The 17183-nt window shown below is 39.4% G+C and overlaps 1 protein-coding gene across 1 annotated transcript; it reads right to left on the bottom strand.

The window, feature by feature from the left end:
• Positions 1-1197: 1197 nt before the first annotated feature.
• Positions 1198-4457, bottom strand: LOC133789978 (calcium-dependent protein kinase 17-like). Its single transcript, XM_062227610.1, has 8 exons — positions 3314-4457; positions 3081-3224; positions 2848-3000; positions 2598-2713; positions 2157-2324; positions 1943-2070; positions 1697-1796; positions 1198-1593 (listed from the first exon to the last, which is right to left on the bottom strand). Exons 1-8 carry the CDS (start codon positions 4035-4037, stop codon positions 1498-1500), a joined length of 1629 nt encoding a protein of 542 aa, XP_062083594.1. The 5' UTR covers positions 4038-4457; the 3' UTR covers positions 1198-1497.
• Between the last annotated feature and the right edge of the window lie 12726 nt (positions 4458-17183).

Genomic DNA, 17183 nt, shown 5'->3' with positions numbered 1-17183 from the left:
TAATTAATTATAGAGGTCCCCAACTGTGATCAAAGTATGGCAATAAGCGAGTTATATTTGCTTAAGAAATACAATACTTGAATCCAAAATGGAATGATTGTAAGATCCTCAGGCAACAGATGTTGAAGTGGCAATAGTTGTTTTAAGATAACGTGATGATGGCTGAAGTGTCGTGGTTCCCCAAAAAAAACACATGTTTTGTCACTATGGCAATCAAATTGGATGACGAAGAGTTCTTAGATGAGTAATTGAAATTTCATTGTAACATCCTAAACGTTTTGAAGGGTTACAGTTGTAATATATTTTATGTATATATGTATAAATATATATATATATATATATAAAAATTTGGTGTAATTATTTGTTCGTGACTTAAAATTAATTAATATTGAATCATTTATGATTTGAAAGACAAAATAGCACATAATATTCGATGACGACATACAACATACATGACATCTTTTAAATGTCTTATATGCTAATAATAGTGTAACACATTGGCGTATTATGAGCAAGTGGTGTCAATAGAATTTTTTTTTGTTGATCTAACTCTGTTGGTTGTTAAGTTTGTTAGTCATTCGTGGTCTATATATATTTGTGGTTTTGACTAATCTTTTTCTCTTAGTTTTTGCACTACCAGTGTCCTTTCTTGGAAAAGTTTTGTTTATTCTTTATGTGTTGATTAGGTACAGAACATCAGGAGGATTTATTGTGATGAAGTAGCAGCAAGCTATGGGGAAGAGCTTGATGGGAGATCAAGGTAACCTTGAAAGGATCTCAAGGTACAAGGCTGAAGTGATTTCATCAATATCTACAGAGGAATCCCAGTTCAAACGGTTGAGTGGGGTGCTCAACGTGCAAGAAGATAAGTCCATTAAAGTATAGTGAAATGGGTTTATACAAAGCGTAGATTCAAAGTAGTTGATGTTCAAGCTAGTGACTTTTACTTTGATCTTGTAAAAGCCATCCCTAATTCTTTGTGAATTTTTCTAACCTCGACTCCTTCGAATAGGTCATTTTATTACTCAACCATGTAAAAATTTCTCTTTTGTCAATTTTTTTGAATTATTGGCCTTTTACTTAGAACTTGGAATTTAATGTGCCATTCGGTTGAGTAAAAATTTGGCAAACATAAAAATTGTAGACCAACTTTCAAGAAGGGAAGAACAAGAATATACTACGCACGAGGAAAAGATTACAACCCTAAACAATTTCTTAAATGAAAAAAAAAATAAAATAAAAAGAAAATCCAATATTATGTTTTTCTTGAGCCACTACCCCCTATACTGCCCGAATTTTCTTTTCTTTTTCTCTTTTATAGTCAGTACTGTACATAGAAAGAACATTGATCCACCTATGAAATCCACGTGTAAATGAATATCGAACGAGTTTTCTCTCTCTCTCTCTCTCTCTTTCCATCTCTCTTTCTCAGTATAACAAATTTTTCCTTCCACTCATCTACATAAATAATTTGCATCAGCATACACATAATCAAAGTCAAACAAATACATCATCACGTCGCTTCTTAGGATTAGCATCTGGGTTTCCTTTTCTCATCATAGCCACAAATTCATCATAGTTGATTCGCCCATCCTACACATATATTATACATATAAATAAATACACGAAGAATGTAATTTTGAATATGTATATAAAGACAATATACTAACTTATTTTTTTGTGTACCACTACTTACATTATCGGCATCAACTTCGGAAATGATTTCTTTTATGTCCCTTCCATCGTGCATACCAAATTCACGGAGAGCTTGCTCTAGTTCTTCAGTCGTTATGTACCTAAATTTAATCATAAGTGTGACACTAATTATATTCTCACAATAGTAACAATACTTTATGTGCACCTTCATCATCAGTACACAGACCCAAAAAAACATGTATATAATTTTATTAAGTAATCAAAATATCATTATCATTATCAATACCCGCTGTTATCTTTGTCAAAGTGTTGGAAGGCAGTATATATATGCTCTTCTCTGTCCATACGGTTCACGTGCATTGTGGCTGTAATGAACTCATCGTAATCTATGGTCCCATTGCCATCAGCGTCAGCCTAAAATAGCCAACCAGCATCAGTTTTCACATGTACATATGAACAAGTGCTTATAACAATCTGAGTGAGAGAGAGAGAGGAATTACAGCTTCCATCAATTGTTTAACTTCAAATTCAGAAAGCTTTGTTCCTTGTTTGGCTAGTCCATGCTTAAGCTCCTCAAGTGTTATGGTCCCACTGTTGTCAGTATCCATTCCTTTAAACATTTGTTTCAATCCCATAATTTCTTCTTCTGATAGACACCCGGCAATAACCTATATACATATATATATATATAATATTTATACATATACCCACTTAGAACAGAGCTAAAGACCTCAAATCTAATGTTAAGTTTTATTTTATGATTTGCAAAACCAGTATTAGGTGATTTGAATGAAAAAGTTGCGTTCGACTCATATTAATGGCATCTATATATGAAAACTCAGCAATATTATGAAACATAACTAGTTTTGAGCCAGTATCAAATTCAGATTACCTCAACTAAAACTGGGATTTATAATTAGATAACATGAGATTATGATTACCCTTAAAGCAACTTTCTTGAACTGATTCATAGCTTTGAATTGTTTGAGTCTGTTGAGTACAGCGTTGTCAAGAGGAGTATCTGGTGCTTCACCGCCTTCCTTAATCCATGGATGAGCTGCAGAAAGGAGATTTAATATATGCATGTCAGAATATATATATATATATATATTTATGTACAAGTATTTATATTCCTATCTTACCAATAATTATATTAATTTTTAGGAACTTATCAAAGGAGCTAATACTTACTAAGAACTTGGAAGGCGGTCAATCTCTGTTTGGGATCTGAATGCAACATCTTCCTAACAAGATCCTTTGCTCCAGTTGAAATTGAGGGCCATGGATCACTTGTGAAATCAATATGACCACGTAAGATTGCATTGAAAATCCCATGTTCGGATTCTGTCAAAACATTTTTCTCATTAATAGTATCTCAATTTAAAATAATAATTAAGCACTGAAATACAAGTACATACATATACCTGCCCAGAAAGGTGGGACACCACATAGAAGAATATATAACATGACCCCAACACTCCATATATCAACTTCTGGCCCATATCTTCTCTTTAAGACTTCAGGAGCAATGTAGTATGCGCTACCAACAATGTCTTTGAAGACCTCTCCTGTCATAATAATAATAATGGTAATTACACAATGTTTTTTTAAATCGAAACAATGATGATATGAATCAAAGACATTGCTTCTTCCAAACCTTGTTTATAAAAAACAGATAAACCAAAATCTGTAGCCTTGAGAGGAGAATTCTCGTCCTTGTTGAGCAAAAGGAAATTCTCAGGCTTGAGATCCCTATGAATGACTCCCATGGAATGACAAGTATGAACAATCTGGACAATAGTCCTGAGCAGGGAAGCAGCTGCTCGCTCGGTGTAGTGTCCCTTGGCAATAATCCGGTCGAAAAGCTCACCACCGGCGCACAACTCCATGACCAAATGGACAGAATGCTTGTCCTCATAAGCTCCTTTAAGCTCAACAATGTTAGGCTGACCCGTCAAATGGTGCATAATCTGAACCTCTCGCCTCACATCCTCAACGTCCTCCTTATTCACAAGCTTTCTCTTGGCAATGGTCTTGCAAGCAAATTGCTCCCCACTAACCTTGTGAGTACACAAATGTGTCACCCCAAACTGTCCACGCCCCAACTCCTTCCCAACGTTGTAGGTCGACCGTACATCTTCCATGGGCCGCCCCAACACCGTGCCTATCGGGGCAGGCTTCGAATTCTTGGTTGAACCTGCTGGGGCTGCTGGTTGGTTATTCGGCTTATTATTAGGTGCTCCTGCATTATGGGAATTGTTTCCACGACCATTATTATTATTATTGTTAATGTCGTCTGAGTTGTTTTCATGGGCTGAACCTCCCTTGATGGTGTCCGGACCATTATCATTGGCCTTGCCTTGAGAGCAACAGTTGCCCATGACAGAAGAAAGAGAGAGAGAGAGAGAGAGGAGATTATAAGAGACGAAGATCAATTGAGAGGAGTGGCCAAGGGTGAGATGAATATTTTTGGGTTCTGGGTTTTGAAGAAAAGGATTGTAACAGATGGAGAAAGATATGAAAACAAACGAAAAGAGAATTAAGGTTGGCAAACCAGAAGCTACAACTGGGAATGACAATGGTATTAGAGAAAAGATCGATAGTGAGGGATTGTAGGAGGTTGAATGTTTATGTTTTTGAAAGAGTCTTTTGTTTGTGTCGGCTCGGCTGGCTACGTGAGATTAATTTTAAGACAAGGGTTGAGAGGATTTTCCGGGAAAACAATGGTTTCCTTGTCAAATATACACGTATAATTAATTACCGTATAAGTTTTTATAGGAATGACAAGCTAGATATTTGGAGTTGAGTTGTAAAAAGTCTTATGACACCCACCCAACTATATCAGGAAAGTTATTGGAAAATAAATAAATTAATACATAATAAAGATTGTATTGTATGAGGTCAATCAATATGAAAGGGAGAAAAAAGACACAAACTCTTTTTAACACAATGTTATCTTATGCGTAGGAGTGTTCAATTAAAGTAGAAACCGCACGTAACCTTTTACTTTCATTTTTATTCGTTTGTTTATCATGTAAGATTTTCTGAAAGTATAAGTATTAGCTAGTTAGTGGCTTCAACGTCTATAGTCTCTTCTTGATACCAAATTTCGCTAATATTTTTTTCTTATATTATATATATATTATCAAATATGTACTTTCTCAAGGGTTTTGATAAATAAACAACAACAAAAATTGTAGACCCTAACTCATTCAATTGATTTCTTTATTTAATTTTTATTGGGTGGTAAACATATGTCTCGGCCTATACAATAATACAATTTGTAAATGTATCAAGACCAACACATAAGCAACAGCCTAATCCACCACAGAGGCACAACATGTGACACATAGTTACAATAATAAATTATTCGTGAAGTATACTTAAATAAAATTATTATAAAAAAGTTAAGATTGGTAGATATTAAAATATATGTATTATAAAGAAATTCATAACCCAAAAAAAAGTGCATTACAGTAAAGTTACATTTATGATATCTAACACGTCTCTAGCTTGTTTAATTTCTATAATCAGCCTTATTTGTTTAGTTTGTAATTGCAACGATCCTTCATGTTGTGAAGATATGCATACACATGAATGGATAACATCTTGTGTTCTTTGCTAAGTCTCTTCAATTGTTTTAGAAAGTCTTGTAGCATTTTTTGTAGTCTCAAACCTTAGGAATTCAGAGTCACTACTTTCTATGGTGTAATAACGTTTTTGTAGTATCAATATGACTTTCGATTTCTTTGTGTTATCCCCGTTTTTCCCCTGGACACATGGCACGAGATAATGGGTCAATGGGCTCTCTCGAAGAGATCAAAGGCCTAACCTAAGCCCAATGGATAAGGAAGAAGAAAATCCTAGTGGTCCAATCGTCAGTAAGCCCAACATTGTATGATGGGCACCACCATAACGAGGGAATCGAGACCAAGATGCATACGCAACTCAGCTTCCCGGTTCTAACCTAATGGCATCATCCGGGATACGAGTAAGGGTGGCGGGCTCAACAGTCTGAGAATGGACTGGGACGTTAATAAATAAACCCAAGCTCTGGTAAACGAACCAGGGTCCTGGTAAACGGATCGGGACCTTAGTAAATGAACCCGGACCTGGCATCTGGGTGGGCATGATTGAACTTCCCTGACGCTGACACATTCCCGATAAACACAAAGTTTGGTCTCCTCAACTAACATGCAGAAGAGGTTACATACGGAATGTACGTCGTTATTGTGGAACAGTACTACCACTACTCTGGCGGATCCTGTCCCCAGGATCTCCTTAGAAGCCCACGCGGACCAGTCTGAAGCTACGTACCGCTGTCAGTTGTAAAGCTTGGTTATGCCCAACCCGGCCCAATGGGCCCTGATTAATGTGTATTATTTAGCAAAGTCCTTTGTATTAAGCCTCCATTAGCGAGCAAATCATGATTATATCCCTATTGGGTCCGGATTAGTCCAGTCCAAGCCCATTGCATCCAACTGTCTATAAATAGGACCAGTTGTGCACTGTAGAAGGAATCCCCAAATTTTCTCTTGTAAGCAATTACTCTGCTCAGACTTGCAGAAAATTCCATTGTAAAAGCTTTCTAAGTTCTAATACAATAGACTTGTGGACTAAGGCTCATTAACGCCCCAATCACGTAAAAACTCTGTTTGTTTATCTTTAATCATTTCTTTTTAGTTCTCTTATTTCTCATAATTCTAGTTTCTGAAAAAACTCGGCAAACATTTTGGTGCTTTCATTGAGAGCCAAAGAAAGCTTGAAAAGATCTTGAACGTCTGTAACAATGGTGAACACTAGGCACACTGTATTCAATCCTGCTCACCAACAACAACAAGGTAATGAAGAACCATTGTCCAACCAACCATTCCCTCAGGACCAACATGAGGGAACACCCTATCAAGAGCCGCTGCCCGACAATTCCCGGAATTTTGAGGACGGGGCTAACTACAAGGGGGGTTACTACTAGGGAGACGAGGAAAATGAAGGGGAATACCAGGATCACGAGGCTGAAGATCCTGCTAACCATGAAGAAGAGATGAATCCTAAACAGGAGGACCCTGAAGTGGTTTGTCTGAGACAACAAGTCCTTGTTAGGAGTGTGTACTAAAAGCATGTAAAGACATTTATTTTTTCTGTGAATAAATAAATACAATGGTTTATTATTATTGTCATATTTAGATTGTTAAATTATTGTTTGAATAATTTTGTAAATATCAGAAAAAATTCCATATTCATTATTGAGGATGTGATCTTGTATTAGTACTAGAGAATTAAGATCACATGAATGAATAAAAATAGTCAACAACAACAAATTAAAGTTATGGAATTCTTTAATTGGAGTTGTAAGTACGGTTTACTGAGTATCATAATGATACAAATAATCTAGATTCAGATTATTGATGTGGAAAGACATCTCGGTAAAGGTGCTTTATATAATACTATTATATATGACATGGACCGATATGAATTAAAGTCTTTATCCAAAAACCATTTAATAATAAAGGCTTGTAATTCATATCATAACTGATGATCATTTATAGATCAACCTAAATCCTGAGTGTTCATGAACTCCTGTTCATGTTTATTAAATCTTTTGATTTATTCGTTAAGGTCTCTTCAAAGAATGAGGCTAATGACTTTTGTTTTGGAGATTTAATATCATGGATGGCTGGGAACATGTATCAACAATACGGAATCTAATCTTTCCTAATGGATCGTATATTAGTTCCCTTAAGGGTTAATTCTGGAACTTAATGATTTTGAGCTCAAATCTATAATTAGATTATAGATTAATTATTCACTAGTGAATTAATGGTACTTAAGGAATAAGAAGTAAATTAGAAAGGTTAAATGGTAATTCTTCCATTCTAATTTATGAACTAATTAATTAGAGGGTTGAACTATTGTAAGATGGTTATATCAATGGACAACTTAAGAAAAGATTTATGTAAAAGTATATCTGTAACATAAAGAGTGCAATTCTGAATTTATAGTGGAGTAATATCAGAATTAATAAATTAACTATTATAATTAAATAGTTTAATTATTTAGTTTCAATTTATTAGAGCTTAATGTTATAGGTCCATGGTCCCCGAAATAGCTCAAACAAACACTGACAAAGGTAAATACAAAAAATGGGCAAAAAGGACTTATGTGATAAGTAAAATATTTTTCTATGTATCAAACATAATTATTGCTTAATTATGTGTAATTAATTAATTAAGAATTAATTAATTATTTGATTTAACAAAAATATAATTAATTTTGAATTAATTTATTTTTTGGATTTTTGGTATTTAAATAATAATAAAAATTGGGAAAAATCACATGCCATCACAGGCATGTGGTACACGTGTGGCACAGTGCACAGGCACTGTGCTACACGCATAAGGGAGTGTACTCAGTCTCTTGATTCCACAATTTTAGTTATTTAAATATTAAATAAATAATGAGATATTTTAATATGTTTAAAATATTATTTTTTAAACAAAAATCTGATAACTGATCAGTTATTTTGAATTTGTTTAAAATAACAAATATTTTAATATATAGGATATATTAAATATAGGATATCAGTTTTTTCACATGACGTAATTTTTCAAGGATAGAAAAATATCTAGGAATCTCTCTCAGAGAAAGAGAACAGTGACATAAACAAAAGTCATTGTTCTTCACAAAACCTAGGTCCAAAACTTTATCAGATCTCATGTGTTGAGAACATCTGATAAATAGTTTATTGCCTATTATTTGTATAGCGAGCCCACACTCATTATTTGTGTGCCTGAGAACATTTTGGAAGATCTTGGTGTGAGATCTCAAGGATTTAGCCATACGAAAAAATAACAGCTAGGAAGGACATGAGGTAATTTTTCTGTTCATGTCCTTGATTCAATATATATATGCATGTGAAGAAGTAGATCTAGAAATCTTATGGGATTAATCTAACAATTTGATTGTTGTTCCGCTGCGTATAATCTCCGATTTGATCAATAAAAACCAACAGTCCTGGATCAAGAGGTCGGGATAGCTTAACAGAAAGAGGCCACCCGCCAGATGCAAAAGTCCCTCCTGGCTCTTCAGGCCCTCATTGCTGCCCAAGGATTGGCAGCTAATCCTCAAACCGTTCCAATTCCAGGAACGCAACCTCTGGCCCCACCGGTTAGGACCGGCGCGCCTAAGAACACGAGCCCAATCCCTCCTCTTGGACCACATCCCGGAGACGGCCTATCGAATCCAGCTCAAGAAAAAGGAAAACTCAAGATGGTTGATCCTGTAGGAAAAGAAAACCCACAGAGGAAAACTCATCCCGTTCCAAAAACTGGGGCGAACCCAGGGCAGCTCCCTAGGAAAGAACGGATGCGTCCTGTCTCAGGACGGGATCATCCAATCGATCCACAAGGGAAGCACCTGTAGGGTGCCAAACCCTGGACTGTCCCTAGACAGATGGGACGGCAACAACGTTTTCATCCTAGTGCCTCTGTGAACAAGGATCATAGAGGACACCAGCGCGCGGAAGATCCGAAAGCCATCTGTTCAGGAGACGATACTTCCCAGATAGACTTGCGCGATGGCTTAAATGCCTGAAAGGAATGGGCCCACAAGGAGAATATTTTCCCCCGAGGGGGAGATCTGAGGAATAACCTCAATGACAGGAGGACGAAAGAGTCCCCCTGGATGATGGAATGGCCAAATAGTTCATGGAATAGTTGACTACATTAAAGAAGGTCACAAATCGTTTGGTTCAGAAACAAGAGGGAGGAGGCTTCGATTCCGAAGAGGATGGAAAAAACTCATGCGCCAAACACATCCTGGATGTGGTGCTACCAAAAGGGTTCAAAATGCCGAACCTACTTGCCTACACCAGGAACGCAGACCCTAGGGATAACTTGTCCCGCTACAACCGCCTGATGATTGTAGCACACGTCTGCGACAACGACAAATGCCTGTGCTTTTTTATCACTCTAGCCGGACCTGCAGAGGAGTGGTGGAAAAGACTTAAACCAGGATCAATCCAGTCCTGGTCCAGATTGCAATCGGCTTTCCACAAACAATTTGTGGCCGCCATGAAGATGGATATGCAGATCAGCGCCCTTGCGAATGTCAAGAAACATCCCACAGAGACCCTCAGGGCCTATATCCAGTGCTTCATGGAAGAAGCATCAAAAACCAAAGTGGACGATGGACAGTGCCTGGTGGCTCTTTAGGCCGGGATCAGGAACAGATCCCCACTCTGGGACGATATGCAGCATAGCAAGGCGGCCACCGTCGAGTAATTCATTAGGAAGGCACAAGGTTTTATCAACTGGGAGGAGGCTCAAATCCAAGCTTTCGGGTGGCAGTCAACCTCCCAATCAAGTGCCTAGACCTTTCCCAGTTATGGGATGAAGTATCCCATAGACCATTATCTGACACCCTCGGTGGCACCAGAATTAGCTGGCACTCATGGAATGACCTTCATGACCCCGACGATCTATGATTCCACTTCATCGGGGTATGCACCAACACAATCCGCCCCATTCTCCGGGTACGGAATGGCGCTGATCGGATACAGTGCCGCCCTCAGCAAAGCCCAGTCGTCTCAAGTTGGGGAAACGGAGGCGAGCGTGAAGCCCTCCTGGGAAAAAAGATCAGAAAAAGGACAAAATCGATCCGAGCCCTCCAAAAAGGGCAAAAGGGGTTACGAACCCCAATATACAGAATATACCAACCTGGTGGATACCAGGGAGAACATATACCTGGCGACGGAGAGTACAATCCTTTACCGGAAACCTACCACAATGTTCAAAGGTGGAAAAAACTCAAGGGACACCAAAAAGAGGTGTGCCTATCACAAGGACGTGGGTCAAACGACCGAGGAATGTTGTCAACTAAAGGACGAAATTGAAAATCTGATCAAGTTAGGGCATCTCTATTGGGGTTTTATGCCCTAATTAAAACTCAATTTCTTTGTATTCTCTTTTATTATTAATAAAATAATAGAAATCATTTTTTGACTTGGTCAATCACTTTTCTCACATGTTTTATTTTCATGATTATTTGTTTAATATAAAATTCTATTAAATCTCGAGCATATAGTTAATCATATTTATAGTGACGTAATCACAGTGGAATATAAATATGATTATATGTTCAAAATAAGTTAGTGCTAAGATTAGTCAGTGCACAGGATTTACACTGACTTGTCAATCTACGATATGATCTACTTACACATTGTAGTGTTATGTTATTTCCAGAACATTAGCAAAGTAGATAAGACCAGATGTATTTGTTACATCGGACTGGACCGATATTGACAGTTGATAGGATGAGTAAACATACTGTTATTATCTATTCTAGTCATATCATATGGTTGACCATAGGTCAATTCAATCTCAATTCTGAGTGGTTAGTATTCTAACTGACTGTATTATTTGAGTTCTTTGGCTTGTTCGTTACCAGCTTACCCTACAAACTAGCCCATATTTATATCTTGGGAACTCAGTAGTATAATTGGGTGGGAGTGTTAATCATAGATATGAACATCTATAGCTTCTGATGAAGAAGTGAAACGATGGTTTCCTTTTAGTTTGGTTCAAGGAGTTAAATGATAGAGATCTCATTTCAATAATTAATATTAGTTTACTGAAATATCATTTACAAGGAACTAAGTGTTTTTAAGGATAAAATACAATGAGGAGTAAAACGGTATTTTAGTCCCATCTCATTGTAGACTGTCTATAGAGGATTGAGTGACAATTATGATTGTAACAATGGATAATTAATAATGTATCTATATTTGTTATAGAGTGTTCTATGAATTCAAGAATGCAATTCCGAGTCTTTAGTGGAGTCAAAGGAATTAATAAGTTAGTAAATTTATTTGTTAGATTTATGATAACTTATTGGAGCTTGATTTCATAAGCCCATGGTCCCCACTATACCATGGATAAAATCATCTAGATAGTCTCAATTAATTGATTTAATTATCAAAGTTGACCATGTCAATTTTGGATAGTTTCACAGAGTTATGTAATTTTGAGAAGAAAAGAGAAATTATGGAAGATTTATTAATTAAGATAAATTGATATCTAAATTAATAAATAAGTTTAATCAAGGTTCAAATTATAAATAATTAATTTGATAAATGATTTAAATAATTATTTAATTAATTAAATCAATAGAAAATAATACAGGCCTTGATTTTAAGTCCAATGTGCTTATAATCAAATGAGAAATTTCACGGGCCTAAAGCCCATAATAATTTCGACCTAGGGCTATTAATTGGTTATTATTTTATTGATTTTTTAATTAAATAAATGACCTAATTGAGTCTATAAAAGAAATATTAAGTGAGAGTTGAAAAGAGATAACAGACACTAGTTTTCTTATAGGTTTTAGATTATCTCTAAACACAAGTCTTTTTCTAAGCGTTATTGTTCTTCTCTCTTCTTCTCTGTGTATCTATCTCATGTGTTGAGAATTACCCACCCTAGTCTAGGTGATTCTAAGGATACTTTGGAAGACTGTGAAGATAATTAAAGATCGATTCAGTTTCTTGGTAATACTCTGTGACAGAAAGGATACAAGGGTTAGAGAAACTGAAGGAATGACTCATTCATTCCGCTACGTATAATGTAAGTATTCTTATCATTATTTCTCTTTGAATTCAATTTTAGAAACATGTTCTAGTTTATCTCATATTAATTTGTTTAATATTAGATCTACATGAAAATAAGTAAAGATCATGTATAAGTTTCCTAATAATCTCCACCAATGGGTCAGACTGCCAGTGGGAGTTCCGGGACTGCTAGTTGCTCCCGAACAACCTACAGCACCGGGTGTACCTGGATCGTACCGACCTCCCCAAGGAGGTTATGCCACAGGTTCGGGAGCACAAGCCCCTCAAGGGGCCCCGGTTGTGCAAGCACCTGGGCCCGTAATGCCTTATCCTTCCAAAACCGCACCCCCACAGATAGATGGTCACGTGGCCAACATATCGGGAGGGCCACATCTGGGAGGACCGTCCCGGAATGATCAGAAACGCTACCTCAGTGAACTCGACCACGACCAAGAGGTATGTGCATTGGTTCAGACTCCAGCATAATGCCCTAAGTTGATGAATTTACCCATCACATTCATGGAAGAGGACGCTCGGAACGTCCACTTCTCGCATCATGATCATTTGGTCATCGATGTCCAAATCGCCAACAAAATGGTATCCAGAGTGCTGGTAGATAACGAAAGCTCTGTCAATGGGTTGTTCAAGCCGACCTTCATTGCAATTGGCTTGACCGAGGCAGATCTGGCCTCATGTCCAACGCAGATCTACGACTTCAATGGGGAATCACTGCTCCCCATGGGGAAGATCCAACTGCCTGTAACGTTGGGGAACGAGATTTAGGGCTCGTTCAAGTTTTGCACATTCGTGGTGGTGCACTGCCCCACTGCTTACAACGTTATTTTTGGCCGTCCCGCACTAGTCGATTTCGGCACCATCATCTCCATCTGCCACCTCTGCACGAAATTCCCTTGCGACAATGGAGGGGTGGGAACGGTCCGGGGAGATCAGAAGAGCACCCGGAAATGTTATCACATCTCTGCCTGACCAATTTACATGGTCCGCGAAGATCCTTTTGAGGAAGAGAATGATGATCCAATCTCACCCCCGCAACCAGCGCGGAGGATGGTCCGGGAGGAAGATGAATTGGATTCGCAAATAGGAGCAGACAGAGAACTCGAACCCATGGAGGAGGTAGAAGAGGTGTGTATCAGTGACAGCGAGCTAACCAAAGTAATCCAAGCCGGGAGAAACCTGAACTCAGAAGTCAAGGTTGTTATTGTTGCCCGAGTCAAAGAGAACCAGGATGTGTTGGCCTGGTCCCACTCAGACATGACCGGAATCGACCGCAACGTCATATGTCACACCCTGAACATTGACATAAATGCAACTTCAATCCAGCAGAAGCGAAGACCTCTAGGGACAGAGAGGGTCGAGCCCCTCAAATTGGAAGTTGAGAATTTGTCCTCAATCAACTTCATTCGGGAGGCCTTGTATCCCGTTTGGCTGGTCAATCCGGTGCTGGTACCAAAGCCAAACGGAACGTGGAGAACTTGCATCGACTTCACTGACCTTAACAAGGCTTGTCCCAAAGATTGTTTTCCTCTGCCCCGGATCGATCAAATGGTAGATGCAACGTCCAGGTATGAAGTATTGAGTTTCATGGATGCCTACTCCGACTATAACCAAATCTCAATGCACATTGCAAACCAGAAACACACCAGCTTCCAGACAAACAAGGGTGTGTACTACTACATCGTCGTGCCCTTCGGGCTCAAAAACACTAGAGCCACTTATCAGAGGCTGGTCAACAGGATGTTTCAGACCCAATTAGGAAGGAACATGGAGGTTTACATAGATAACATGTTGGTCAAGTCCAAAAGCTCCGAGGGACACGCTGATGATCTAGCAGAGGCGTTCGCCATCATTCAGAAGTATGGGATAAAGTTGAACCCCAAGAAATGCACCTTTGGTGTGGCATCTGGTAAGTTCTTGGGCTTCATAGTAAGCTCACGAGGAATAGAAGCCAACCCGGACAATATCAAAGCACTAATCAAAATGCCCTCACCACGGAAGCACAAAGACGTTCAGAGCTTGACGGGAAGAATAGCTGCTCTAAGTCATTTTGTCCCGAAGTCCACGAACAAGTGTATCCTGTTCTTCAATATCCTTCGTGGAAGGCAAAGGTTCGAATGGACGGCCGAATGTGAAGAGGCCTTCCAGAAGTTGAAGGAACATCTGACCCAAGCGCCAATCTTGTTGAAGCCAGTGGATGGGGAGTCGTTATACCAATATTTGGTCGTTTCCGAGCACGCCATTAGTGCCGCACTAGTGCGGGAAGAGGAAAAGGTCCAACCCCCGGTCTATTACATGAGCAAAAGGTTGTTGGGCGTAGATTCCAGATACCCGTTAATCGAGAAATTAACATTTTGTTTACTAATTGCGTCTCAGAAGCTGAGACCTTATTTTCAAGCCCACGCCATAAAGGTATTGACGAACCATCCCCTGCGACAAGTATTACAGAAACTTGAATCGTTGGGAAGACTCCTGAAATGGGCCATGGAGCTTAGTCAGTTCGACATTGCATATGTCCCTAGGATTTCCATCAAGGAGCAAGCCTTGGCCGACTTTATCGTGGATTGTACCGGGATCACTGAAGATAAAGAACCCATCGACCCTGTCACGCCTTTGTGGAAGGTCTTTGTGGACGGAGCCTCAAATGAAAATGGGACCAAGGCCATGATCATCTTAATATCCCCCCAAGGACATCAGTTGCATAGCGCCCTACGCTTTCAGTTTGAAGCGTTGAACAATGAGGCCAAGCACGAAGTCATGTTAGTCGGATTACGTTTGGCCCAGGAGGTAAGGGCAGCAAGTATAGAAGTCTACAACGACTCCCAATTGGTGATCAGGCAGATATCGGGGGAATACCAAACAAAGGGGGAAATGATGGTTGCCTACGTGACGCGAGCTTGGGAATCACTCCAATCCTTCAAGAAATATCTCATCTGCCAAATCCCCAGGGAACAAAATGTGTTTGCAGACACACTGGCAAAGTTGGTCACAGATGTTGAAGCAGAACTCTCGGGGCTTGTCTTGATCAACCATCTTCCCACACCTAGTAATTAGGCACCCGCAATCAACGCCATAGAATACTCCATGTCCTGGATGGGCCCTCTCATCCACTACTTAACCACGGGGGGTTGCCTGCTGAATGGGCGGCTGCCAGGAAACTTCAGTACCAAGCTCCCAGATACGTCATAATGGGTGGAAAACTCTATCGTAGGGGGTTATCCATGCCATATCTCTGATGCATGTCCGGGACACAAATGAGTGCAATCATGCACGAAGTGCACGATGTTTTTTGTAGAGATCACACACCCAGAATCAGTTTGTCCAAGAAAATCCTAAGACAAGGATATTTCTGGCCAACGATGAAGAAGGATTGTGTTGATTACGTCCACAAGTGCAAACAATGCCAAAGGTACGAGAAGATCCCGCGAGCCCCTCTAACGGAAATAACCCTGATGGACAGTCCCTGGCCCTTTACAATATAGGGAATCAATTTGGTAGAATCACTCCCTATCAAGAAAGGTGGTGTAAGTATGCCATCATGATTGTTGACTATTACACCAAGTGGGTCGAGCTAGAACCAATGAACACCATTGTGTGCCGATACGGCCTCCCTCACAAAATCGTGTCTGATAGCGGGAAGCAATTTGACAATGTCCACTTCACTGACTTCTGTGAAAGACATGGCATCATCAAAAGCTTCTCTGCAGTCGCTAGGCCTCAAGGAAATGAGCAAATAGAGGCCGTGAACAAGATTTTGAAGGGAACATTGAAGAAAAAACTTCAATCCTGCAATAGCAAGTGAAGAACTGCCCCGCGTCCTATGGGCGTACCGGACCATAGAAAGAATGTCTACCAGACACACTCCCTACTCAATGGTATACGAATGTGAAGCGGTCATCCCAATGGAAACGGCAGTCCCGTCTCACAGACGAGACACGTATGATCCCATCTATAACCACGCCTTACTCCAAGAATCCTTAGATCTCATTGAAGAGATTTGAGAAGAATCCCAGGTTAAGCTCTGAAGATGTATCAGGGAAAGATCACCAGGCACTTTAACTCTAAAGTTAAAAGTCAAAAATTTGAAACCGGTGATCTAGTCCTTAGAAGAGTCTTTCCTGCAACTCAAGATCCGGGAGTGGGGGTTCTAGGACCAAACTGGGAAGGACCCTACAAAATAAAAAATGAAGTATGTCCGAGAACGTATCGCTTAAGGCGACTAGACGGAACAGTGGTCTCAAGGGCTTGGAATGCAGAACACCTCCGTCGGTACTATCAGTAGTCGGGAGGGCCTGATTCTGTTATTAATTTTTCTTGTAAACGATGTACGCCCCAGGGAAATTTCTTACTTAATAAAAATGGTGTGTACAATACATCATAAAGAAATATTGTAAAGAAACGCATCCGTCTTCATTCTTTGTCTGACAAGTGACCCAAGACTACAGTCTTCGATCACTTGGGGGGTATGACCATCTATACGAACAAGTCCAGGAATAAAAACAAAACAGTATGCAAAATGCAAAATTTAGTCCTGACTCGAACCATATAGACTGGAGGTAGCAAAACCCAACAAAACCCAATAGGACGCAAGGCTCAGGCCCAGTCCTAACCCGGACACACATGGGCTGGGGTGTACAAAACCAACAGGACGCAAGGCTCAGGCCTAGTCCTAACCCGAACATGCATGGTCTAGGGGGTACAAAACCCAACAGGATGCAAGGCTCAGGCTCAAGCCTAACCTGGACATGCATGGTCTGGGGGTATAAAAACCAATAGGACGTACGGCTCAGGTCCAATCCTAACTCGGACATATACAGTCCTATAGTACAAAATACCTACAAAACAATTGACCCAGCATGGTCTCAAGTAACTGAATCCCTGTTCATGTCTCCTCTCTAATGGCTAAGAA

The sequence above is a fragment of the Humulus lupulus genome, chromosome 7 (genome assembly GCF_963169125.1).
Source record: "Humulus lupulus chromosome 7, drHumLupu1.1, whole genome shotgun sequence".
Classification (NCBI taxonomy): domain Eukaryota; kingdom Viridiplantae; phylum Streptophyta; class Magnoliopsida; order Rosales; family Cannabaceae; genus Humulus; species Humulus lupulus.
The sequence above is the reverse complement of the archived record's forward strand: the minus strand, read 5'-3'. Positions and strand labels throughout refer to the sequence as shown.